At 32.3% G+C, this 26,108-nt stretch overlaps 1 protein-coding gene across 1 annotated transcript in view; it reads left to right on the top strand.

Moving 5' to 3' along the window:
- LOC114329168 (antitrypsin-like) overlaps positions 1-25,899 on the top strand; it is a 255,271-nt gene extending 229,372 nt beyond the window's left edge. Inside the window, exon 7 of the mRNA XM_050644939.1 lies at positions 25,748-25,899. Within this exon, the coding sequence (XP_050500896.1) occupies positions 25,748-25,875 (128 nt within the window). The 3' untranslated portion in view covers positions 25,876-25,899. The remainder of the gene's footprint in view (positions 1-25,747) is intronic.
- Positions 25,900-26,108: the final 209 nt, after the last annotated feature.

Here is a 26,108-nt window from a genome sequence, read left to right as displayed (position 1 = left end):
GGAGTGACCGGGTGGAGTCGACTGATCTATCTCGGATAGACATGTCTAGCAGGGTCGAGTTGTCAGTCTAGCGAAAGGAAGGCACCCCAGCCTCAGGGTGTTCTGGGGGGTAAACCCCAGGGATAGAGATGGCTTGTCCTATCCCTCCGTGCCTTTCCGACGATTTGAAAGTGGCTATATTTACCTGAAGTTTATTGTGCGGTTTACCCCGCTGCTAGTGGGTCCCTTGTTGGAAGCCTTTACAAAAGTTAGTATTTTCCCCGTACTGGCACTTGTTCTTGGAGCCGTGTGTGAAGGCTAGATAGAGTTCGGGGCGAGTGTTTCCACTCGAGCCCGGGGCCAGAGTATTCCTCTGAAACCCCTTAATCCGTCTACCTTTTGGTTTACACGGCCAAGCATCGTTGGTTTTTCGGTGGGAAAAAACTAACCTCCTCGGGCTAACCGTGTGCCGCAGTCTTCATCAGTTGATGCTCTCAAACTTCCCGGTAGCTGTCGTTACGAGTAAGGTATGCTAGCAGTGACCTTACTACTCGACGGCTGGATCGAGAATGAAATCTGCAATAACAAATGGGGGTTTCTATTTAAGATTTTAAAGTTACCCTTCCCTCCAGGGTGTGGAGTGGGGGTCGTGTTTAGTATCATTCGATAGATTTTTGAAAAATAGTAAACACGTATCTTTCAATTTTTTGATCCAATCTTCATTTCGCAAATTATTCGATCGTCCCACGAATTATTCGATCGTTCCAGGCGACGAGTTCTACTCTGGGCACCAGGTACCTGGGAGACCATCGCCGTCATAAAATTCGTTTTCAGTGACCTTCAAAATTCCCAAGTATAAAAATTGAACTCATTTCCGTCAATATTTCCTAAGCTTTAAATTTTTCATTTTCCATCTCTTCGAGATGCACTTTGAAAATGCATTTTCTCATGCAAAAAAAATTTTTGCCGAAGATCAACTTAGTTCACAAAATTATCCGACACTCTCTCGAATCGAATGCAAAAAGTTGCATGACTATTCATCTTACTGCACAAAATTCCTAGGTGTAATGCTTCGTTGCCACGCCTATAAGTCGATGTCTTAAGATTTTTAAATTAAAATATGGATGTATTTTATCCTTGCTCGAAAATTGCACAAGGTAGTGCACAAGAGATAGGTTAACGACCAACTCAAGTCGATGTTGAAGTCGACTACTTTTTAATGTCTAATGTAGCAATAATGTAATTTAGAGATTTTTACAACTATTGAAGTGGCTAGTTTCAATTACTTGTACACTGGACGTTCACACTGATGATGGCAGTTTGACCGAAAACGTTTCGTACAATTTCCACTTCCTCGTGGATAAATTTTAAGAATTTTAATAAGTTCATATACCTAAATACAACAGAAGTGTTTACTTCATTCCACGTTGCTTAAAATTTTGTTTCAACAAAAATGACATCAAATTAAAATTGCTCGGTTTCAATATTTGGTCTATCAAAAGAAAATTGTTTATTTTCATTATTGCAATAAACTTTGAAAGACAAAAATTTGTTTTTTTAAACAATCCGTTAGTAAACTATATTATAACCGAAAATGATTTGTATTAATGATTGATTAAAAAGAATAATATTTTATGTAATTTCTAAAACAAATTAAAATTACGGGGTTAAATTTATATTCGGCAGCGTATTTGGTCGTCAAAGCTTAGGCTTACTTTAATAGGGAACTTGCACATTTTTTTATTACATAATAATGTTCAGTTTTGTATAAAAACGAGATTTCCAAAATTTTACGTTTCAAAAACTCATAATAACTTAGAATTACAAATTTAAAGTCTTCTGTATTTTAAAATAGTTCAAACAACCCGTGACGTCACATAGTTACTAAATGGTTCCGTTTATGGGTATATTTAGGTATATTCTTCTTCTTCTTCTTCTTCTTTAGTTTATTGGCCTCTACCTACTCGGGTATTTGGCAAGCTCTCGTCGCGGAACAAAGGAAAAATATTTATATTTTAATGGCATTTATCGTATGTCATTCTAATAATATATACCAGTTTGTTGAGATTGGAGTTTGATATAGTTATTGAAGGAAAGGAAAGAAGGTTTACTATGAAAAATAAAACCAATTTGTAAAAGTATAAATTTTCTATGAATAGTTCAAACGATTAAAAACACTTGTAACGTCACATAACTGTATTTTCTACTGACATTTGTAATGTCTAATTTAAAATTATATACAATTTTGTTTACTTTGTTGGTGCAAAATGTAAACATATAGCCCGATGACGCCACGACGCGTTTTGGGCTGGCTGGTATAATTTGAATTTTTAATCGTCTTCAGGGGCCAAAACGAAAGACAAACAAAACTTTTTTATCTTTGATACATGTTTTAAATTATGTTCTGTTGTGATTTATAACATTTTTTTAGAATTTAAAATTTTATGCAAGTTCCCTATTGGTGCGATTGAAATAGCAACATATCCTAAACATATTTTAGACTCATTGTAATATTTTTAACAAATTCTCCATAAATGAATTAGCTTTACATCATTTTTCAAAAATTAACGTTTATTGTTAATAATCTGTTTTACCGCCTCTTTACTGTTTATATTCATTGAACCATATAACTACTTTAAAATTTGGGGGTTATTGAGTAACAAGAAAACTCCAACTAACTGTAGAAGCCAATTGTTTAATGCTTCGTCTAGCTCAGTCTCTCAGGTATACATAGGTACATCATAATTTAGAATAGAATAGAATAGCAATAAATATGCTCTATTGTCACTAAAAATTATACAATTTTGTGGACAAAGCTTAACATAGAGTCATAAAAAAAATAATAACAATAACAAATACAATTTTCTGAAATTTGATAAATCGTCAATATAAAAGATTTACAAGTTATAAAGTAAAGAAAAAACAAAACCGATATATTGCAAAATTAACATAAATTTCAACATGAACATACAACAAAATAAAATACAGACATAGGAACTAATAAGTTTAAGCTGCTGCATGTGACACCCAAATATAGATAAATTTACTTACTTGTACATTACTTTAATTTCTTAGTTAGTCATTAAGAATCTCTTCTGCTGAAGAATATGGTCTTTCAGATAGATGAGCTTTTATCATTTTACGGAACTTTTCTTTACTAACTCAGAGGACGGGATCGGTAAATAGACATCAAAAGTTGAATTTCTGGTGGAGTAGTCATGATGATGCCTTGCTGGAAAGACATTCATGTGTTTACGAATTAAGCAAACATTTTCTAAAATATATAAATATGGAAGGGTTAAAATTCCGTGATCTTCGAAGTAACTTCTGCAATGTGTTGTTTTTCTGGGGCCAAACAAATACCTTGTTGCCCTTTTTTGTAATTTAAAAATAACATCTAATTGGGCAGCTGTACTAGAACCCAAAAAAGACCATATCGAAGATGAGACTCGAACAAGGAAAAATATGTTAGTTTAGAAGATGCTAAATTAAGCTCTTTTGAAACAGATCTTATAGCATAGCAGGTTGAGGCGAGTTTCTTACTTAACAAATCGATATGAAGGGACCATTTGAGGTTGCTCTCTAAAAAAATACCAAGAAATTTTACAGAATCAACGGTAGAGAGCTGGCTGTTATTAAAAAGCAGGGGTTGAAGAGCACTTTTATAGGATAATGCTACTGTCTTATCCACGTTAAAAAAGAGTAAATTAGAGTCAGACCAGGTTTTTATCGTAAGCAAATCAGAAGTTATAGTTGCATGAAGAGCTGCAATAGTTGAGTTGCTCCAAGTGATACTGGTATCATCAGCAAAGAGAAAAATTTTCCCATTTAAATTAGTGATGGCATTTATAAAAATAAGAAACAGTAGAGAATCCAATACTGAACCTTGTGGTAATCCACATACAATGTTTTTCAGACTAGAGTCAGTTTCATTTGCTCTAACTAGTTGTTTCCAATTATTCAAGTAAGATAGGAACCAATTCAAAGAAATACCTCGAATTCCATAGAAATTTAGTTTTTTAATTAAAATGTCGTGATTTGCACAATCAAAAGCTTTGGCATAGTCACAGAAAACAGTGTCAATATAATGATTATTGTTTAATGCTTGGTAAACCTCATGAAGCACAGAAAACATGGCATCTGTGGTACATTTATTAGTTAAAAAGCCGAACTGATTTTGGGATAAGATGTTGTTATCAATGAGAAAGGACATAAGTCAATAGTTTTGGAGAGTACCGGTAGTAAGGCAATAGGTATATAGTTGCAAGCATTAGATTTTTCACCACCCTTATGAAGAGGAATAATAACGGCTATCTTTAGGCACTCTGGGAATTTACCTTTTTCAAATGAATCATTAATTAGTGAGACGAGGAGTTCCAACACATTTTCTGTGATATCTGAGAAGATTTTAATGGATAGCCCATCCGTACTACAGGATGATTTGCTTTTGATACTATTTATCGTTTGGATTAGTTCATATTTATCGACTGGTCTTATACAGAATTAATTCGAGACCACTCCTGAATTAGGGAGATAGGAAATGGGATCTTTTTGTGGCAAAATAGTAGAAGTTATATTTTTACTCACATTAATGAAGTATTCGTTTAAATTTTCATGGTTTGTAAGGGCAAATATTTAAGCTGCGTGAGTTTTATTTCGAAGATCGTTTATTATGGACCAAGTTTCTTTTGCAACACTTTTAGAGCTTCCCAGACGATTTTGATAGTAGGCTTTTTTAGCTGATTTGATGAGTTTTAGATAGGTTATCCTATACTTGGTGATATATTTAGTGACAGAGATGCTGGTAGCAAATTTCTTGATATACAGTAGTGAACGCATATTCTTGGCTGATATGCGGATACCTTTGGTAGCCCAGGGTTTGTGGTGTTTTGGCTTAACTGAAATTAAGGGAAATGCTTATTGAAGATAGAGACAAGCTTTTCTAAAAAATCGTTGAAATTAGAGTCCACGTCCGCAGAAGGAAAATGCCACTCAGAAATTAAGCAAAAATTTTGAAATTTATGACACTTCTAAGCGGAAAAAATCCTGCCTAAACGTCGGGTTTTCGAGGAGGGTTTGCTGAAGATGGTAAACTTCGTAAATACTGCTTCGTAATCCGATAATTCCGCATTAATAATTGTAGAGCAGACATCAAGGGGTAAAAAATTTCAAACAAATCATCAAGCAAATCCTGTCTAAAGCTTTATAATAGATGGTGTATTTGATACCAACGAGCATTTAACGATGGTTATTATGATGCGATTATGGGGATTGTAGCAGTGTATTATTCTCAGAAAATACACTACTACTTATGCAACCAAACTTACCGAGACGCCGAGAACAAGACTGTCACTTTTGACGTTTTTGAAAAAGGCGAGAGGTCTTTCAGTTTTGATGGTGGAAGTTTTTGGTCAATTTTTATAGAAAAATAAGTAAATGTCGTACAGTGGATGATCTGGATCATTTAGAAAGAGTATTCTGGTTATTGAGTGGAGGAGAGTATTGGTTGGTGTTGATTTTTGTTTAAAGACAAGCAAATCTTTGTTGGAGGTTGTGCAAAGGATGGATCAGTCTACACTGTAAGCCCTATGTTTTGTCACTTTGTCAGCTACCGTACCGTGGAGGCTTTTAGTAGCAGTATGTTTGCCTGAACATATTATTTATTTGTAGAGTGGTTAAGTAAAGTGCCATATCTCAGGTAACAATATTGACTTGACTTTATCTCAAAAATACTTTGGTGGTTATACGCGATTTTTTTAGACTGAGCGTTTCATAGATATTGCTAAATTTTATCAGTTAAAGTGGATGGACTGTTTCAATAAGTACAGAACAAAAACCTTTTATTTTGGTGCTAGATTCGTATAAAAAAATGATAACGTCTGTGTATTTAGTTTATGTTTAATTTATATAATTAATAATATCTATAATTTGTTGAGCTCAGCATCTCAGGTAGTTACCTACATAAAACCTAAAGTGCCGACATTTTTTGTTCAGTTTTTATAGTTTTTAATTCGCTCTTTATTAAATTTAATTTGGGTTACATAGTAAGTAGTATAAATAAGCGTTCTCTCTACAAATAGTACCTTTAGGTTTTACAAGTTAATTTTTTTATATATTTAACGGGTTTATGTTTTCTATCTTGTTTGACTGTTTTATGTTTAGTTTTTTTTTGTTTCTTTGCTACATTATTGTTAACACTTTTTTATAAAATAAATTTCGAATAATTGTCATTTTTTTTACGATGTTCATGTTTTTATTATCTTTATTTTTTTTTATTTTTTATTTAATCCACCTACATTTCAGATAATTTTACAGAGTAATTTGCAAAAGTTAATTTAAATTTGGAAATCTCTCCGAAAAATATTAATTTTTGGCGGATTATTTGATTTATACCGTTCTAATTTAGTTTGTTTAGTTTTGTTAAACTTTTCCTTATTTAGTTTACATTTTGAAAGTGTTCATAAGTTAAACGTTACTTGAAAACTCCTCTATGGAGTCATCTAGTGGAGGCGAACCGCCTGATATTGAGAATTCGATGGATAGTAGCTGTGATTTACAAGATTTAAATGGATTTCTACCCAACCAGCCTCAAAATAAGATAAGTAGTAGTATTAATCTTAACAATATTAATGAAAAACAAAATACTTTAGTAAACTCAGATCAACCAGAAAAAACCAGGCCTGTTTATTTATACGAAAAAATTGATTTAGGACCTTTTTACATTTTCATTGAAAACTCCAGTTTAAATTTTACAGGAAAATTAAACGCTGTTAAAATAGGCGAGATCCTATTTACGTTGCATCCAGAAATTGACAATTATATAAAAAAAATTGACTCAATCGGACGCAACCGAGTTAGGGTCTCATTTAAAAATTATAGTAGCGCAAATGCTTTAGTTACTTCCAAATTCCTTATTCAAAAAAATCTGACCGCATACATTCCAAAATTTCAATTGTTTAAACTAGGTGTAGTAAGGGATATAGATTCAGATATATCGGAAGAATATCTTAAAAATAGAATAAAGGAATTTGATCACCATTGCAAATTCTCGGTTGAGTATGTGAAACGAATAACAAGAAAAATAGTAGCAGATGACAAAGTATTATTTAATCCAACAAAATCAGTTATTGTGTCTTTTAAATGCCAGAATATACCAAAGTATGTAGTAATTAATCATGTCTTGCACACTGTTGAAAAATACCAGCAAAAGGTAATTATCTGTTACCACTGCTATAGGTATGGGCACATGAGTAAGCAGTGTAAAAGTAATCCTCGCTGTTTTAAGTGTCATGAATCTCACCTTTCCGATTCTTGTCCTTTATCATCGTTTAACAAAAAATGTCTATCCTGTGAAGGTGTACACTTCACTAATGAATGGGAGATATGCCCAGAATTTGATCGCCAAAAGAAAATAAAACATTATATGTCTGAAAACAGCTTATCTTTTAAGGAAACAATTAAACTCTTTCCTAAGATAACTTATGCATCTATAGCAGCCAATAACTCCTCAATAAATTCTCATCAAACTCCAAATATGAATGCACCATCCTCTTCATATTCCTTTACTCAATTGTCCACGTCTCAAACATCTTCCAATCAGTTCGCTCTACCTTCAGTTTCAAATAGATATACAATAATAAAACCACCAAAATACAAACGACCTATCTCTTCCTCACCAGACCAAGTAACAATGGAACATCAAAAAATAATAAAGTTAAACCCCATGTCCAACAGACCTGGTGGTATTATCACCTCTTCTTCGTATCAATCTACATTTAATCCAGAACAAGGATCTAAAATACATGAACCATCAAAAGAATTAACAGAATTAATATCAAATATAGTTACAAGTATTATCTCTAATATAAATCACAAAAATTTTGAAATTCCAGAAAAATCAGTTCTAGTAAATTCAATTCAATCAGTTTTAAGTTCTCTCTTATATAATAATGAATAGATTGGTAATTTGTCAATGGAATTGTAGATCGGCTAACTCTAATAGAGAAAACCTTATCCACCTATTAGAAGACCAGAAAGTTGATATCGCATTATTATCAGAAACTAGATTTAAACCAGAAAAGTATTATAACTTTCACGGGTACAATATTGTCAGAGACGACCGCTTTTCAGTAACTGTTGGCGGTGGCTCAGCAATTTTAATAAATTCAAACCTATATTACGAGGAAGTCACCATGAAAGTAGATTTAATAAACGTCAATAAAGTAGCAATAAAAATAAAGTTTAAGTCATATACTGTCACATTTATATCTATGTATGTTCCCCCAGGAACCAAGTTATTGTTACAACAATGGAACAATTTCATAACATCTATAGAAAGACCATTTATAATAGGAGGTGACCTTAATGCTCACCACATTGCCTGGGGCCTAGACAACCAAACAGATATGAAAGGTAAAATCTTGATGGACTGTATAGACGATAATAATTTAATATTCAAAAATGATGGCTCTCCTACTTTCTTTAGGAACTTCTCGAAATCGGCAATAGACCTGACCATTTGTACTCCTGACTTAAACCACCTGATCACTTGGAAAACACTTCAAGACCTATTTGGTTCAGACCATACACCTATAAGAGTAGAGTTAGAGGATCAACCAACTCATACATATAATCCATATTCACAAAAGTGGAATTTAAAGAATGCCGACTGGAAATTATATGAACAGTATTCGGAAGATGTATTCTCTCAATTTAAAGATATAAATTCTTATGAACAAATTTTGCACAATATAAATACAACTGCATCCTACTGCATCCCCAAATTTAAAATAAAAAAACCGACTTCCAGAGGAAAATACTGGTGGGATTTAGAATGTGAAGAAGCAGTCAGAAGAAGACAGGAAAGTTTTTGTATATTCAAAGAAAATCCAAACCATGAAAACCTACTTAAGTATAAAAAAGATGATGCACATGTCAAGAAGATCACTAAACAAACTAAAAGAAATAGCTGGAGAGATTATGTCGGATCCCTAAATAGGTCAGTCCCTATTAAAGATGTATGGTCAAAAGTTAACCGAATAAAAAATAGAAAAACAAAGAACAAAGTCCCTGTTATTCTGTCGGAAGCTTCGTGGATAGAAGAGTTCCATCAAAATATCACACCGCCGTCTGCAGAATTAGTAATTCCTGATTTACAACTAAATGCTCTTTACGACTATCCAGAACCAATCCGTTTCCTAGTCAAACCATTTTCTGCCACTGAACTAAACTTTGCGTTGAAGAAAAACTCAAATTCAGCACCAGGTGCCGATAATATCCATTACTCGATGCTATCAAATCTTTCAAGAATTGGTAAGGCTGCACTACTAAATATATATAATGAAATTTGGATGCGCCGCATAAATATTCCTGACGATTGGCACGTTTACACTATTATCCCGGTTTTAAAACCAGGAAAATCATCAAAGAATTGGGATTCTTACCGTCCAATCGGTCTGGCTTCCTGTATACTAAAAACATATGAGAGACTTATTAAAAACCGTCTGGAATTTTGGCTAGAAAAGAACGACCTATTACCAAGAAGTCAGTTTGGTTTTAGAAAAGGTAAATCCACACAAGATAGCCTCTGCCACTTTTTAATAGACATTTATAGTTCCTTTACTTATAAGAAAGCAGTTAGTGCTTTGTTCTTAGATATAAAAGGGGCTTACGACAACGTTAATCTTCACATACTATACGCGAAAATGTTGGAAATAGGAATACCCGAGATAGTAACATGGAACATCATTAACTTATACATTAATCGAGCAGTTCACGTTAGATTAAATGGAGATCAATCTAACTCCCGATACACATCTTTGGGACTACCTCAGGGTAGCATCCTAAGTCCTATATTATATATACTGTATACTGCTGACTTAGAAACTAAACCTCCTCAACACATAAAAATCCTACAGTACGCTGATGATGTTGCGATATATGCAGAAAATAAGTCAATAGATAGATGTAATAACTACCTTAAATCGACATTGAATATTATAAAAAAATGGGCTACCGATAATAACTTAACAATATCAGAGAGTAAATCAACCATTGTTACGTTTACTAAAAAACGATATGTTCCTCAAAGCCATCTACAATTTGATAATACTAGTATTCCTTATAAAACTTCAATAAAATTTCTTGGCGTATTTTTAGACTCCAAATTAAATTGGAAAGAACACACAAATTACATATTACGAAGAATGGAAAATGCAATGAATATCATGAAGACTGTAAGTGTCAGTAACTGGGGAGCTGATCCAAACTTATCAATATTACTATACAGAAATTTGATAAGATCAATCTTAGACTATGGATCTATTTTTTATGGCTCAGCATCAAACTCTGTACTCCAAAAAATCGAGAGGATCAAAAATAAGGCACTTAGGTTATGCACTGGTTATCTTCGTAGCACACCTATATTGGTCATGGAATGTGAGCTTAATGAACCTCCACTTTCATTACGCAGGGAATACCTAAGTGAGAAATTTATAGTTAAAACAGCGGTTAACGATAAACTGCTATTAAATAAAATTGTTCATTTAACCACCTCATACCTAACTCATTATTACTGGGAAAAAAAGAAACTACTTTTAGTTGTGGAAAGCTTCCTCAACGTTTCTAATTCCATTGGCGACATACACCAAATTGAACAAAGCTCGTCTCGAAAGCTAAATTATGAAGATTATTTATCTCCAGTTAACTGTCATTTAAGTAATATTCGTGCGACAGACTTCCTTACTAAAATAGACCACCTTCAGTGTGTACAAAAAAACTGGGGGAGTTATCAGAAATTATATACGGATGGTTCAAAAATGGAAGGAAAAGTTGGATATGCTATATATTACCCACAAAAAAGTATAAAAATAAACAACAGATTACCTGATAAAATGACAATTTTCACAGCTGAACTCATTGCAATCAAAGAAGCATACAAAATATGTATTAATCAAAAAGAACTCAATTATGTTATATTTACAGACTGCCAAAGCATTGTAAATACATTGAAATATAATGTACATAATTTTGCAGAAAATTATATCATCAGTGACATCATAGCAATGAACAGTGAAGCTTTGAAATCTGGCAAAAATATAATATTGTGTTGGATAAAAGCACACATTGGTATAAAAAACAACGAAATAGTAGATGATCTGGCTAAAAAAGCAACAACGAAGGAATCCACTCTGCATACTTATCAACTTCCTATGGGAGACATAATTTCTATTATGAGATCTATCAAACGGACGAAATGGCAGGAACAATACAATAATTCAGACAAAGGAAATTATTACAAAAAAATCCAGCCTACACTTCCCATCAAGACATGGTTTAATCAAGTTTCCAACAAAGGCTTTATCAAAACTATTTGTCGAATAAGAAGTAATCACTGTCTGACTCCAGTCTACAAAAGAGAAATAGGACTTGTAGATAATGATGAATGTTTATGTGGAGAGCTAGCTGATCTACAACATATGCTATTAGAATGTCCTTTACATTTTATTGAAATATCAAACTTTTTTGCCAATCTAGTTCAAGTTAATGTACAATTTCCTTTTAATCTTATATACCTTTTACAATCAAACCATCTAGATGTTTATAAAATTTTGTACAACCATGTTAATTGTTTAAAATTAAAGCTCTGAGAAAAAAAGAAAAAAAAAATAAAAAAAAAAAAATAATTAAATAAAATAAAAAGATACTAAGATCTAAACCTCCGCGAGGTTGAATCGGGTTTAGGTCTTAGCGCGATAAAAAAATATACAAAAAAAAAAAAAATAAATAAAAAAAAAAAAAATAAAAAATGTAATAAAAAAAAATGTTAAAAAATATAATAAAAAAAAAATAATAAAAAAAAACAGAGTAAAAAAAACAGTAGTACTAATAGTTTTAAATTTAGATACTAAGCATATATTTTGTAAAAGAGAGAATTCAAAACACATTGACTGGCCAGTTGGTTGCTTAAACCAGTGCCAATAAAACATAAACACACACACACACACAGAGTAATTTGGCTATCAGTTAGTTCCTGTTCAATTGTATCCACAAGGTAAGGTAAGGTAAGGTAAAATCCTACGCAGGTAGGTTGGCGTCCAACTTTTCGTTTTCTTCTTCGTTTTCTTTCCAATTTTCTTTAATTTTTTTATCTACCGACCCCGACCCCTCCGAATACTGTAAAGAGCAACGGTGCATTTATTCAATATGTCGGGACCTTCAGGCTGTAGCCATTTTATAGGCACCTAAGGTTGCCGCAGGATACATCATAATGGCGCAATTAAATGCAAATAGTAGACATTATTTTTTCTATGATCATTCATAACAAAAATAAAATATATTTAAATTTATTTATTTTGGAACCCTCTATGGAAGGTTGTCACTTAATCTTTTGCGCAGTCGACCGATACTTCTTCTACCGATTGATGATTTATCTCTTACCATTTTGACCATACGTATCTCCCCCATTTTGCTTATGTGGTTATTGCATTCTTTTTTCCATTTAGTGTCCATTTGTTTATACACTGTACACGGTACATTACATTATCTTCTAATGTCTTCACTCCTCTGTCGATCTTTTTCTGTCTGATTCCCAGCGATCTCTGAAGTTTTTTTAAGTGACGTTAACTTTTTTTAAAGTCATACTTCTTTAGGCACGATTGGGAGTGAATTTTTATTATCCTGTGCGCATACGCACACAGACAGTATGGCGTTAGTTACTAAATCTTTCAAGTTATGTATATACCTATCAGTGCAAAAACAAGGTGTGAAAAGAATATATTAGTGTTTTTAGTAAATATATTTATTATAATTTTTGTGTCTTTGGATTTGTCCTCCTCGGGAGTAAGATAAGTATTCTTAAAACATTTTTATATTTATACTTCACTTTGTGTGTTTTTTACCGTGAATTGTCATTATGACTGAGACACCACATAAACAGAGAGCTCGTAGCGTTATTGGTAGAGCATTCGGCCACAGATCGAGAGGTCTTGGGTTCAAATCCGGAACATTCCTATCCTTTTTTTATTTTTGGAAAGTGGTAAGCATAAAATTAGTTTAATATTTAAATAAAATAAAAATAAACTGTTTAAAGTACATTTATTTCGTTGAAATCATACAATAGAAGTATAACTCCTTAAGTCACATGCTTTTTTTTAAGTAGCGGCAATTTTTACTTTTTCGGATTAATTGGATAGTTTGTTCTTACTAAAAATATTACTTTTGATTTTTTGTGCGTAGTTTTCAAGTTCCTTTTTCAGAATTATCCTTCGAGATTTTTAAAGTTGAGATGCAATTAAGCTAAGGCTCCTATTCAATTCAAAAGCTTATTTTTACTTATACTAATTTGGATATATGTGGTTATACATATTATAAATAAGCTAAATAGATCACTGCTTATTAGAGAAACTTTTTATTATGCAGTGATTTGCCAGTTTTGGGAACATAGAGATCAAAAATATTTTTACCACTTTGGTGTGTAGTATTTTTCCTACTTACCCTTTTCTGTGATTGTATTCTATTTGATAATTATGCCTTATTTGATTTTAGTTATTTTTGTGCCTCTGTCTCTCCCACGTCCACCAAGATTCATCTTTGATGCCGATCATCCATTCTACTTTTACATAAAAGACCTGAATGATGGAATAACCCTTTTCAATGGATGTTTTGTAAACTAAACTAAGTTAGTCATATGTCTCATTATTGCAATACAATATTTAATGCCGCTTGTATATATATATATGTTACGCTCAAACTCCGAATTCGGACAATGTCATTTTTCCTCAAATTTTTCCTCACTTCGCGATGTGGACAACGTGTATTACCCACGTCGCAGAGTGGGCGTTTTATTCGGACATTGGCCGAAGCGCAGTGCCGGATTAACCAGTAGGCAAAGTAGGCAGTTGCCTAGGGGCCTCGACCCCAAAGTGGGCCTCGCAGGGCCCAAAATGAAAAAATAATAATTAGAATTAAATGAAATCTACAAATCATAATTATTTTAATAAATTCAAATATCGAACAATATCATAAAAGTGATGTTGGACATATAAAACTACATTACAATGCATACTTTTGTTCACGTGGAAAGCTAATGTTCTGAGAATAAGTCGCTAAGGAGTACCGTTTGGTAGAAGTAACAGTACTGCTTGTCAGTCTGCACGGTTTCTTAGAAAAGTAGTAAGAGCATGAGGAACTCTTTGGAAATTCAATTTAATCAAGACCGAGCCTACTGGATGCAAGTTTTGAAAAGAGTAGTCTCTGTGGTCAAGTTTATATCTTTCCGCGAATTATCCTTTAGAGGTGATACAGAAGTCCTTGGTTCAAAAAATAATGGGAACTCCTTAGGCATTTTCAAGCTACTTGCAGAATGCAGAGTACGATCCTTTTTAAGCTCTCATTTAGCTATGGCAATAAGGGCATTGGAAAACCTTCTTACTTATCATCTGCAGAGATCTGTGAAGAAATAATAAAAGGAATAAGAAAACACGTTGTGAATAAAATAGTTAAAGAAATTAAGAAAGCCAAATACTACTCCTTAAGTGTCGATTCAACTCCAGGTTTGTCTCATATTGACCAGTTGACTATTATATTAAGATATTATGTTAGTTCATCTGATGGTAAAGTGTATGAGCGTTTTCACACATTCATACCCATAAGTACCCGTACTGGAGAAAACCTTTCTTCTGTTGTCTTAACCTTTTTAAACGACTCTGCAGCAAACATGTCAGGGAATGTTCTCCAGGCTGATTTATCTAAGATTAACAAACTTGCAATTTACATTCCTTGTGCCATATACTCATTTAATTTAGTTGAAGTAAGTGGTTAAAGTTGCGTTGAAGCAGTATCGTATTTTAGGTTTGTTCAATCCTTGTACAACTTTTTTAAGCCACTACCGCCCTTTGGGAAGTTATGATCAAATGCTTAATGAAACTCAACTAAGCGATCCCATTCGCCACCATCTAGTCCTTAAAAGAACAAGCAGCGCTAGATGGATTGCAAGATCTGATAGGTACATCAAATGTTACAATCCGACAAAGAGATATTTTGGCTTGCTACAAGCAGCAGGTCTGCGATCTACAATAGGTGGTACTCTTAATATTCCGACGAAAGTAAACGAAAGCGAGCAGGAAAAATACATTTTGACGATGCTAATTCCAATGAAGTTTTTCCAAATAGTGTAGATAAGTTATAGGTTGAAACTTATCTATAAATTTTGGATAAGCTAATTACTGAGCTGAGTCGTAGGTAAATAGCGTAAGAGTATATAATATAAGTTCTATACATTTAATTTGATTTATTTATTAGACTTTAAATTCAGTTGTAGTTGATTTAAAATATCTTGGAACAGCTTCTTGACTATTTCTTTGTTTAATTTCTTCAAGCAACACGTTTTACAAAATAAAACAAAAATTTAAGTTTAGGTCTACAAAATGTTCACTAATATATCTGAGGAATACCGCCTTTTTATCCGAAGGGTTATCTGTACACCTCTTGGAGGGGTTATCCAAGGTTTTGGAGGGAGAAGGCGGAGGTATCTTGAGGGACCTCATAATATGGGTTGCCTAGGGGCCTCAAGATTCTTAAACTGGGACTGCCGAAGCGAAATACCCAGAACGTCTTGTGGGTAAACTAAAGTACTCAATTGCCGAGATAAACACGTTCACCGGAGTTTGAGCAAAACCATAATACCCATAACCCGATGTGGGTAATCTATTTTACCCACATCGGGTTGTGACGGTTCAGACGTGTAGATCGAGACATGTCACCTCCACTATTCTCACTGTTAGCAACGAATAGGCCTACTGTCTATTTTCATTGAATTAGTGCTTTTTAGTTATACGCAATAAATAATAGATACACTTAAAAAGTCAGGAAGCCAAAATGTTAAAACTTACTGAAAGAAAATTAACCCCAGTTTCAGTCAGCGATAACGTTTTGGTAAACATTCCTGATGTCGACCTCCTGATGGCTATTGTCTAATAACGATGATTCCTATACCATTGGTACAAAGCATGAAGTTTTTAACAAACAGTTTTATAGAAACGAATTCCAGGTAACTTCCAATAAGTTTATTAATAACATCGATGTACCTGATGAACAGATCAGTGTCCGTATAGAAGCAATGATGTGATCCGGGTTCAAACAAGGTTTCATCAGATGTGGATGCCAGAATAACTCTTTGGCCAAAATCAAACATAATAATATGCAATTCTAAGTGTAACGGTAGCACTTCTTGTGCTAAGAAGTAAAGTGAAGGTTTTCTGAAAAGAACTGTAGTAAATATTGAAAATGGTACATGAAACAGGCTCATATAAAAGACGTATATGTATGAAAACGTTTAATATTTTTTATTGCCAACCGTCACCAAAGTCATTCATTATTATACTTATTTGCCCTCATTTGCGGCAGTAAAGTAACACTTTCTTGTACTAAAAGAAGAATTTTACTTTACCTTCCGCGATTATTAATCAAATTTACCGAGATTGAACGTAAGTGGTCGATAGCAGTAATCAATTATTTATTTGAGTGAACTTAAAATTTATTTACTTAAATTATTAAAAATAGTGTACAACATTTATATTATTATTAATTAAATTTATGTCAAAAAGTGAAATTCTGGTATTCAATATTGATAACAAATATCGATTAAACATCGAAACCGGCCATCATGCAAAAACATTCGATCATTACTGTCATACGAAATTTTTATTTCGCCTAAAATGAAACAAATTCTTAAATTGTAAGTAAGGCCTTTCGCACACACAGCTACTAAAAAGAAACTAAACTAGTTGGTAATCAGAGTTATCAACGGGTTATCAACTATGGCTCGCACATTACGCTACCGAAAATTAATAAAACGAGTCACTTCTTGACTGTACTTTGTACTGAGTAGCTTTGTTAGGAGGTGTTTAAGTTTATATATTATGTTGTCCTGAATCTATTTTCTTGTGAAATTTTTGTAATTAACTAGTTTTTGATGGGAAAGAAGCCACAATTTTACTAAAAAATAATTTTATTAATATTTCGACGTCCAAATCGGATGCCGTGGTCAAAGTACAAAAAATATTAATGAATTAAACAAAAATGTTGTTGCTTAGTAAAAAATTCTTCAAATAATTTATTTAATCTGACTCATTTATATCGGAAATTTAGACATATATTATACATTTTAACGTAGAAGACTTTAAAATCATATTGTTGTTATTATTTATTGTACCGTTGCATGTAGTTGTATTTTTAAAAACAGATCACATGTCATGAGACAACGTCGTCCCAGACAACGCAATTCATAAATATTAGCAATATCACTTTAAAGTCTTCTACTTTAAAATGTATAATATATGTCTGAATTGTCGATATAAATGAGTCAGATTAAAAAAAAAATACATAGAAGAATTTTTTACTAAGCAACAACATTTTTGTTTAATTCATTAATATTTTTTGTATTTTGACAACGGCATCCGATTTGGACTATGAAACGTTAATAAAATCATTTTTTTAGTAAAATTGTGGATTATTTTCCATCAATAGGTACTAGTTAATTAAGTTTATATAGGCACGGATGTTTTCCACTTCTTGCACTAATTTTATATTAAACGATTCCGCTGATTTTGCGTGTTAAACTTTAACAAAATATGACACTTTTTTCTCTGAGATAGGTAATAAGGTTTACTGCAAATAAGAAATTATATCGTTAAGAGCCTTTATAATTTTACTGTATAAGAGCAATAATTCACACAAAATAATTTGGCTTAGCTTAATTTACTGCAAAATACTAGCTTTGAAATATCTACTAATAAAAAAATTTTACACGCATAATCCAAACAAACCATGTTCATATCTTAAGCTTATTTAAGATATCAAAAATAACCATCTTTTATTTTTAATGTAAACAACAATAGAACATGTAAACCAATTCCCACTATTTCTTTACCTATATCCGTAATAAATACCTACCTCTCGCTGAGCACCAAAGTTCGACCCATTCAATCCTTTATTCATTTTCCAAATGTTTACGAACTAGTCCCCCAGCGACCTGCATGTCCAGTCCGCTGTCGACTGATCATTCTCGCATTATAGACCGGCTGCTAACTAGTAGTGCTGTGTGAGGACGCTCATTAAAATACATGGACAGTGACTACTAAGTAACTGATTGGTAACTAAAATTACCAACTGGTTTCTTTTTAGCAGCTGTGTGTGCGAATGGCCTAAGTGTTAATGTTTTTTATGATTGGCGATAAAATTTGTATGCACCACGTCACTAAAGATTCTTTATCGAACTCGTCTGTTACTGGCCTCGCTCGCTTCGCTCCCTCTGTTTTAAATAAAGAGTCACTTTACTGAATTGGTACATAAATAACTATTTTTCTATTTTCAATAATAAGATACTTGTTTTATTTTACTGTTTAGTTTTTTTTGTATTAAAATAAATGTAATTTCAATTAGAATTTGATTTTATTTTACTTGTTATTATGGAGTTAGTGTATGTTATGGTTGTGTTTTGAGGTTTTTCGGCGTTTGCGCAAATTACAAATACCTACAACTCGACGTGGGTAAAATAGATTACGCCGCGTCGGGTTATGGGGATTATGGTTTTGCTCATTCTCCGGTGAACGTGTTTATTTCTGCAATTTAGTACTTTCGTTTACCCACAACGCATTCTGGGTATTTCGCTTCGGCCAATGTCCAAAATGCAAACTCCGCGACGTGGGTAATTCACGTTGTCCACATCTCGAAGTGAGTAATAATTTCTAATATTGTCCGAATTCGGAGGTTGAGTGTAACATATATAGTATTTTTACTACAAAAGCGATATTACGTAGGTCAAAATTTTTGACGTAAAAGAACTGTCAAAACATTAGAATGTGACTTTTCATTATTACCATATTTATTATAAACATGGCAATAATGAAAAGTCACATTCTAATGTTTTTACAGTTCTCTTACCTCAAAAATTTTGACTTACGTAATATCGCTTTTGTAGTAAAAATACTATACATTGCTACGCTTCCTATTTGATCACCGCCTTACTTCCTATTAGAATTTTCCATACCTCTTCTCCTCATTGCTTTTATTTTCTTTTACTTTTTTCTAAAATCTTTTGTCAGGCTGCTATACTGTAGTCTGATCAAGAAAGAGTATCCAGGGTGATTGATTAGTGGGGTAAAGCTCAATAGATCCGCTATAGTAAAAGATAGCAACAAAAGTTGATAAGAAAAATTTTAGCCACCTTTGAGCTTCACATTACAAAATTAGTTAGAATGTTACAGGGTGTTCGATAATACAGTGACTGACCAAACTTTTGTTTTTTTAAATGGAACACCCTATATTTTATTATAAATTCTAAATCCTGGTGACTTCTTCATCACAAAAATATAAAGGTTTGTCATTTTATACAGGGTATTTACAAAGTTATAACCAATTTTATATGAAAATCGTAACAAGTTCAACTCCCTGTATAAATAAAAATAAGCAAAACAGCAATGGTTTATTAATGCCATATATGCCACATATATATATATATATATATATATATATATATATATATATATATATATATACAGGATGTGTGATCACAACTGCATTTTTTTCAATCATTTCCCTATTCAACTGCACACCCAATTATATTAGCAATTTAGTATATATATATATATATATATATATATATATATATATATATATATATATATATATATATATAAAGTATGTTAAGTAAGCGAGTACAACTATAAACATAGAAAAGAAAAATCATTGGCAAATAACTCGCAATGTGAATGTGAATACAAAATTAACAATATAAAAAGATGGAATGCAACTGCAGACACGTGTTTCTGACTCATTAGTCGTCATCAGTACAGTATAGCCAAGTTAGAAGAATAATAGTTTAACTTGGAAAAGATCACTACAGGAGCAATATTACCATTTGTGACAACAATGTCAGAAGACCCTGCCTTTCAGGGCGACGACCAACACAGTCACGGAGGTAAAGCTACCTGAGGAAAGAAAAGCCAAAACTTTATAAAATAAAGTATGTTAAGTAAGCGAGTACAACTATAAACATAGAAAAGAAAAATCATTGGCAAATAACTCGCAATGTGAATGTGAATACAAAATTAACAATATAAAAAGATGGAATGCAACTGCAGACACGTGTTTCTGACTCATTAGTCGTCATCAGTACAGTATATCCAAGTTAGAAGAATAATAGTTTAACTTATATCTTTATCTTGATATATATCTTATTATAACTAATATCTTTTTCCAAGTTAAACTATTATTCTTCTAACTTGGCTATACTGTACTGATGACGACTAATGAGTCAGAAACACGCGTCTGCAGTTGCATTCCATCTTTTTATATTGTTAATTTTGTATTCACATTCATATTGCGAGTTATGTGTCAATGATTTTTCTTTTCTATGTTTATAGTTGTACTCGCTTACTTAACATACTTTATTTTATAAAGTTTTGGCTTTTCTTTCCTCAGGTAGCTTTACCTCCGTGACTGTGTTGGTCGTCGCCCTGAAAGGCAGGGTCTTCTGACATTGTTGTCACAAATGGTAATATTGCTCCTGTAGTGATCTTTTTCCAAGTTAAACTATTATTCTTCTAACTTGGCTATACTGTACTGATGACGACTAATGAGTCAGAAACACGTGTCTGCAGTTGCATTACATCTTTTTATATTGTTAATTTTGTATTCACATTCACATTGCGAGTTATTTGCCAATGATTTTTCTTTTCTATGTTTATAGTTGTACTCGCTTACTTAACATACTTTATTTTATAAAATTTTGGCTTTTCTTTCCTCAGGTAGCTTTACCTCCGTGACTGTGTTGGTCGTCGCCCTGAAAGGCAGGGTCTTCTGACATTGTTGTCACAAATGGTAATATTGCTCCTGTAGTGATCTTTTTCCAAGTTAAACTATTATTCTTCTAACTTGGCTATACTGTACTGATGACGACTAATGAGTCAGAAACACGTGTCTGCAGTTGCATTCCATCTTTTTATATTGTTAATTTTGTATTCACATTCACATTGCGAGTTATTTGCCAATGATTTTTCTTTTCTATGTTTATAGTTGTACTCGCTTACTTAACATACTTTATTTTATAAAGTTTTGGCTTTTCTTTCCTCAGGTAGCTTTACCTCCGTGACTGTGTTGGTCGTAGCCCTGAAAGGCAGGGTCTTCTGACATTGTTGTCACAAATGGTAATATTGCTCCTGTAGTGATCTTTTTCCAAGTTAAACTATTATTCTTCTAACTTGGCTATACTGTACTGATGACGACTAATGAGTCAGAAACACGTGTCTGCAGTTGCATTCCATCTTTTTATATTGTTAATTTTGTATTCACATTCACATTGCGAGTTATTTGCCAATGATTTTTCTTTTCTATGTTTATAGTTGTACTCGCTTACTTAACATACTTTATTTTATAAAGTTTTGGCTTTTCTTTCCTCAGGTAGTTTTACCTCCGTGACTGTGTTGGTCGTCGCCCTGAAAGGCAGGGTCTTCTGACATTGTTGTCACAAATGGTAATATTGCTCCTGTAGTGATCTTTTTCCAAGTTAAACTATTATTCTTCTAACTTGGCTATACTGTACTGATGACGACTAATGAGTCAGAAACATGTGTCTGCAGTTGCATTCCATCTTTTTATATTGTTAATTTTGTATTCACATTCACATTGCGAGTTATTTGCCAATGATTTTTCTTTTCTATATATATATATATATATATATATATTACGCATTGTCAAAATTTTCAAGAATGATTGATATTGCTCATTTTTTTTATATCAAATACAGGGTGAGTCAAAAGGCAAGTACATTATTTTCTCAGTAATTTTAAATGGAACACCCTGTATTTTATATCACTCTTGAAAAGTACCATTACCGTACTTTAATTCTTAGATAACATTCATTATGTCTAAATTTATTAGTTTTCGAGATATTTTCATTTTTCAATGGACCAGTAGCGTGGACACCCAAATCACCAGAATTTAATAAACTGGACTGATTTTTTTGAGGTTACGTTAATAATGAAGTTTATAAAATACCTCCAAAAACAAGGGATGCGATGAAAAATAGAATACAAAGTGTATTTCGATGTGTTAATTGACAAATAAATGCATTGTAGAGTAAGTAGCTCATTCAATGATCGTTTTAAGCGTGCATAAATGAGTTAGGAGGTAATTTTGAACAACTTATGTAATTAAATATTAAAAATATTTTATTAAAAGTAGCTTCTAATTTTTGAAGTTATACTTCTTTAGGCGCGATTGAGATTGAGGGTGAATTTATTATTAATCTGCGCGCATGCGCACACCGACAGTATGGTATTGTATTAGTCGTTATACGGGTTCTGATTGGATGTTGAAATGATCTGTCAATAATAAATAATTGTTCAATATGGAGGTAAACAAATGTTGTATAATATATTAGTTTTATTGTTGTGAAGACAGAAACAAAAAAGTTTATAACTGTAGTGACTTTTAAATAGTTTTTACAAGCAACAGGTACGTAATAATTGTTAAATGTATCAGTATCCTAATAAAAAATTTCTTAGGTAAGTACCTACCTATTTGAACCCACCAAAATACATAGTATGTAATACTTTTATTTACATAATTTGATTACCATCAAAATTTGTATCAATATTCACCTAATATATTGTTTTCCTACTCTATGTTTTTTTGTATTTTTTCAATTCTAAATCATTTCAATTCAAAATCAAAATAATTTGATTTAATTTCAAAAATGTCAAAAGTTTAATCCGTTTAGTTAGTCGATCTTCGCACATAATGACACATTGTCTCAGTGTCGAAGCGTTTAAGGCGAATGAACCCCAATACCAACCGGGCTGATAAGCTGGTTCGAATCTCAATAGAAACTTTTATTTTTTTTTTATTTTTTTTATACATCATATGATTGTAAGTATATTTATTATATAATTTTATTTTCAGAATATACGTATTTAGTTAAAAACATTTCTGACAATTAATGTTCAGAAATCATTTGTGACATTTTTAATGTGTTTGTGTGTGTTTTATTCTTTTATTATTTTAATTTTTGGCACTGTTTTAATAAAAATGATTAAATTTAAATAAAATATAAATAAAAACTATATTAATTTCGTTTAAATCATATAATAGAAGTATAACTTCTTACGTACGTACAAAGTACACACACATTCTTATTTCAAACATGTTTCTTTTTGCAAAATGTATTACTGATAAATTACTTTTCGTCTTTATTTGTTACATTGTTACACTTACATACAAAAGTATTGTTTAATTGTCTTCAAAAAAGGTTGTATTTTGTGTTTGTGTGTTTTTTGTAAAATTTATTACTAATTTTCTTTCTTTGTTTGTTCCATTTACATAAAAAAGTAGTTTTTAATTGTATCAAAAATGTTACACGTTGCGGTTGTGTTTTGTTTGTAAAATGTATTACTAATAAATTATTTTTATTTCTTTATTTGCTACATTGTTACATTGATTACCGGATTGATAAATAGTAATCGTCAATTGTCAATTTAGTCATGGCTTACTTAAAATTTAGATAAATTTAGACACCTAAAATAAATTGCTCTTAAAAATGAAAATATCTCGAAAACTAATAAATTTCTACATAGGGAATGTTATATAAACATTAAAGTACGGTCATGTTACTTTTCAATAATGATATAAAATACAGGGTGTTCCATTTAACATTACTGAGGAAATAATGTACTTGCGTTTTGACTCACCCTGTACTTGATATAAAGAAAATTAGCAGTGTCAATAATTTTTGAAAATTTTGACAGTAAATAAAAAATATGGCGTCAATAAACCATTGCTGTTGTGCTTATTTTTATTTATACAGGGAGTTGAACTTGTTACGATTTTCATATAAAATTGGTAATAACTTTGTAAATACCCTGTATAACATAACAAACCTTTATATTTTTGTGATGGAGAAGGTAACAGGATTTTGAATATAAAATAAAATATAGGGTGTCCCATTTAAAAAAAAACATAAGTTTGGTCTGTCACTGTGTTATCGAACACCCTGTAACATTCTAACTAATTTTGTAATGTGAAGCTCAAAGTTGGATCTATTGAGCTATACCTCACTAATCAATCATCCTGTATACTAAGTTTAACATCTTCAGCAAACCCTCCTCGAAATCCGAAGTTTAAGAAAGGTTTTTCACGCGGAACTTTCGTAAATTTCAGAATTTGTATTTTTAACTCTGAGTGGTACTTTCTTTTATATACGTGGATAATAATTTTCGTAATTTTTTAGATAAACTTGTCTATATCTTCAGTAAGGCATATCCTTTAATTACAATTAAGCAAAACCATCGCAAACCCTGGACTACCCAAGGGATCCGCATATCAACCAAGAATATGCGTTCACTACTCTACATCAATAAATTTAACGTCTCTATCACTACATTTATCACGAAGTACAACAACGAAGTTGTACAGGGCAACCTATCTAAAACTAATCAAATTAGTCAAAAAAGTGTACTATCCAAATCGTCTGGGAAGCTCTAAATGTGTTGCAAAAGAACCTTTGTCCATAACAAACGATCTTCGAAATGAAACTCTCACTGCTCAAACATGTTCGCTTCCAAACACTGAAAATATAAATAAAGAACTTCGTTAACACATTCGCAGACACGCTTCACATGTAGACACGTCTTCTTATGGAGTAAGTGTCTTCATATGCAGTCGTGTGCCTGAATGTGTTAACTGAGTAAAAATATAGCATCAGCTATTTTGCAACAAGATTCCATTTCCTATCTACTTAATTCAAGAAAGTTCATGAATTCATTCGTTGTAAGACCAGTTGATAAATCTGAACTGATCCTAACAATCAAATCAAGAGTGTAAAAAGCCTTTGGGTCTCTACTTTTCTCATCTTTTTTAATGACATCAGTAATTCAAAAATCGTTGGAAAATTTTCTTTTTGCTGATGATACCAATACATCCATTGGATCAACTCAAGTATTGCAACAAATTCAGAATTATGCATATTCCGAATACATTTTATTTAGAGATAAGCTATTTTCCACAAGAATGGTAGTGTAAACATAAATCCATTATTACTCAACTTCTAATCCACACCACATTCTCACCCGTAGTGAAACAAGATGGGCGTTGAATGTTTGGGCTGGAATTCTGGGAAATTTTGTCATCCGACCCTACTTTTTCGAGGATCACGTAAATGGAGAAATGTATCTACATTTTCTGGACAACGAATTACCAAAATTATTCGTTGAAAAAGCAGTACCGTTGTATCAAGTCTCAGTCTCTTGCCATCCTCGACTCGAATTGAATCAAAACGAAAACGATTATTTTCTTTTTGTCATACCTTACTCGGTTTTAGAGTACAAAATGACCACGTTTCATTAAAGTAATCTGCGACGCATTATTGGAGTGTTCTGCTAGCGGCGCCGCTTGGTACTACTGTACCTCGGTTAACAGATTACTGGATTCGTGGTCGAAATTATTTTTCACTCATTTCATCATTCCCCGTTAGAGGACAGTCTAACCACACTCCGCTGCAAATATTTTAATATCTGCAGTTCTTCTTCGTATCGTTATGGTTCAATTCAGTCTTCTTGTAAAGCCTCTTTGACAAGGAATAGATTCCGAAACATCAGGTGTCAGAGGATGGCACGAGGCTCGAATTGAATCAAAACGAAAATTATTATTTTCTTTTTTATTAATTAATTTTATATTTTATCTAAAGGCTATAATTATTGTATTTTCTTTATAGTTGCCGTGCAAATGCTGTCCTTGTATCCACCAGCTACAGAGTATTATTTTAATGCTGATCACCCTTTTATCTTCATCATTAAGGAAAATAATGGACTAATTCTCTTTGCTGGTAGATTTAACCAATAAACTGAATATTATTATTTAAATACACATTATTTTGTTTTGTTTTCAACTTCTAACTATTACTATTTTAAACAAACTATGTACTTATTCTATTAGTCCATTCTTTCACGGTTTTTGCTCTAAATTTTAAAGAACCGCTTGGATTGACATGAAATTTGGCATACGTATAGCTTACATGTCACAGAAAAAAAGTCATATTGTGCCGATGTGTGCTTTTGCCCTGGGGGTGACTTTCA

Source organism: Diabrotica virgifera, chromosome 2, assembly GCF_917563875.1.
Source record: "Diabrotica virgifera virgifera chromosome 2, PGI_DIABVI_V3a".
NCBI classification, from domain to species: Eukaryota; Metazoa; Arthropoda; class Insecta; order Coleoptera; family Chrysomelidae; genus Diabrotica; species Diabrotica virgifera.
Note: the sequence above shows the minus strand (reverse complement) of the source record. Positions and strands in the feature narration are given on the sequence as shown.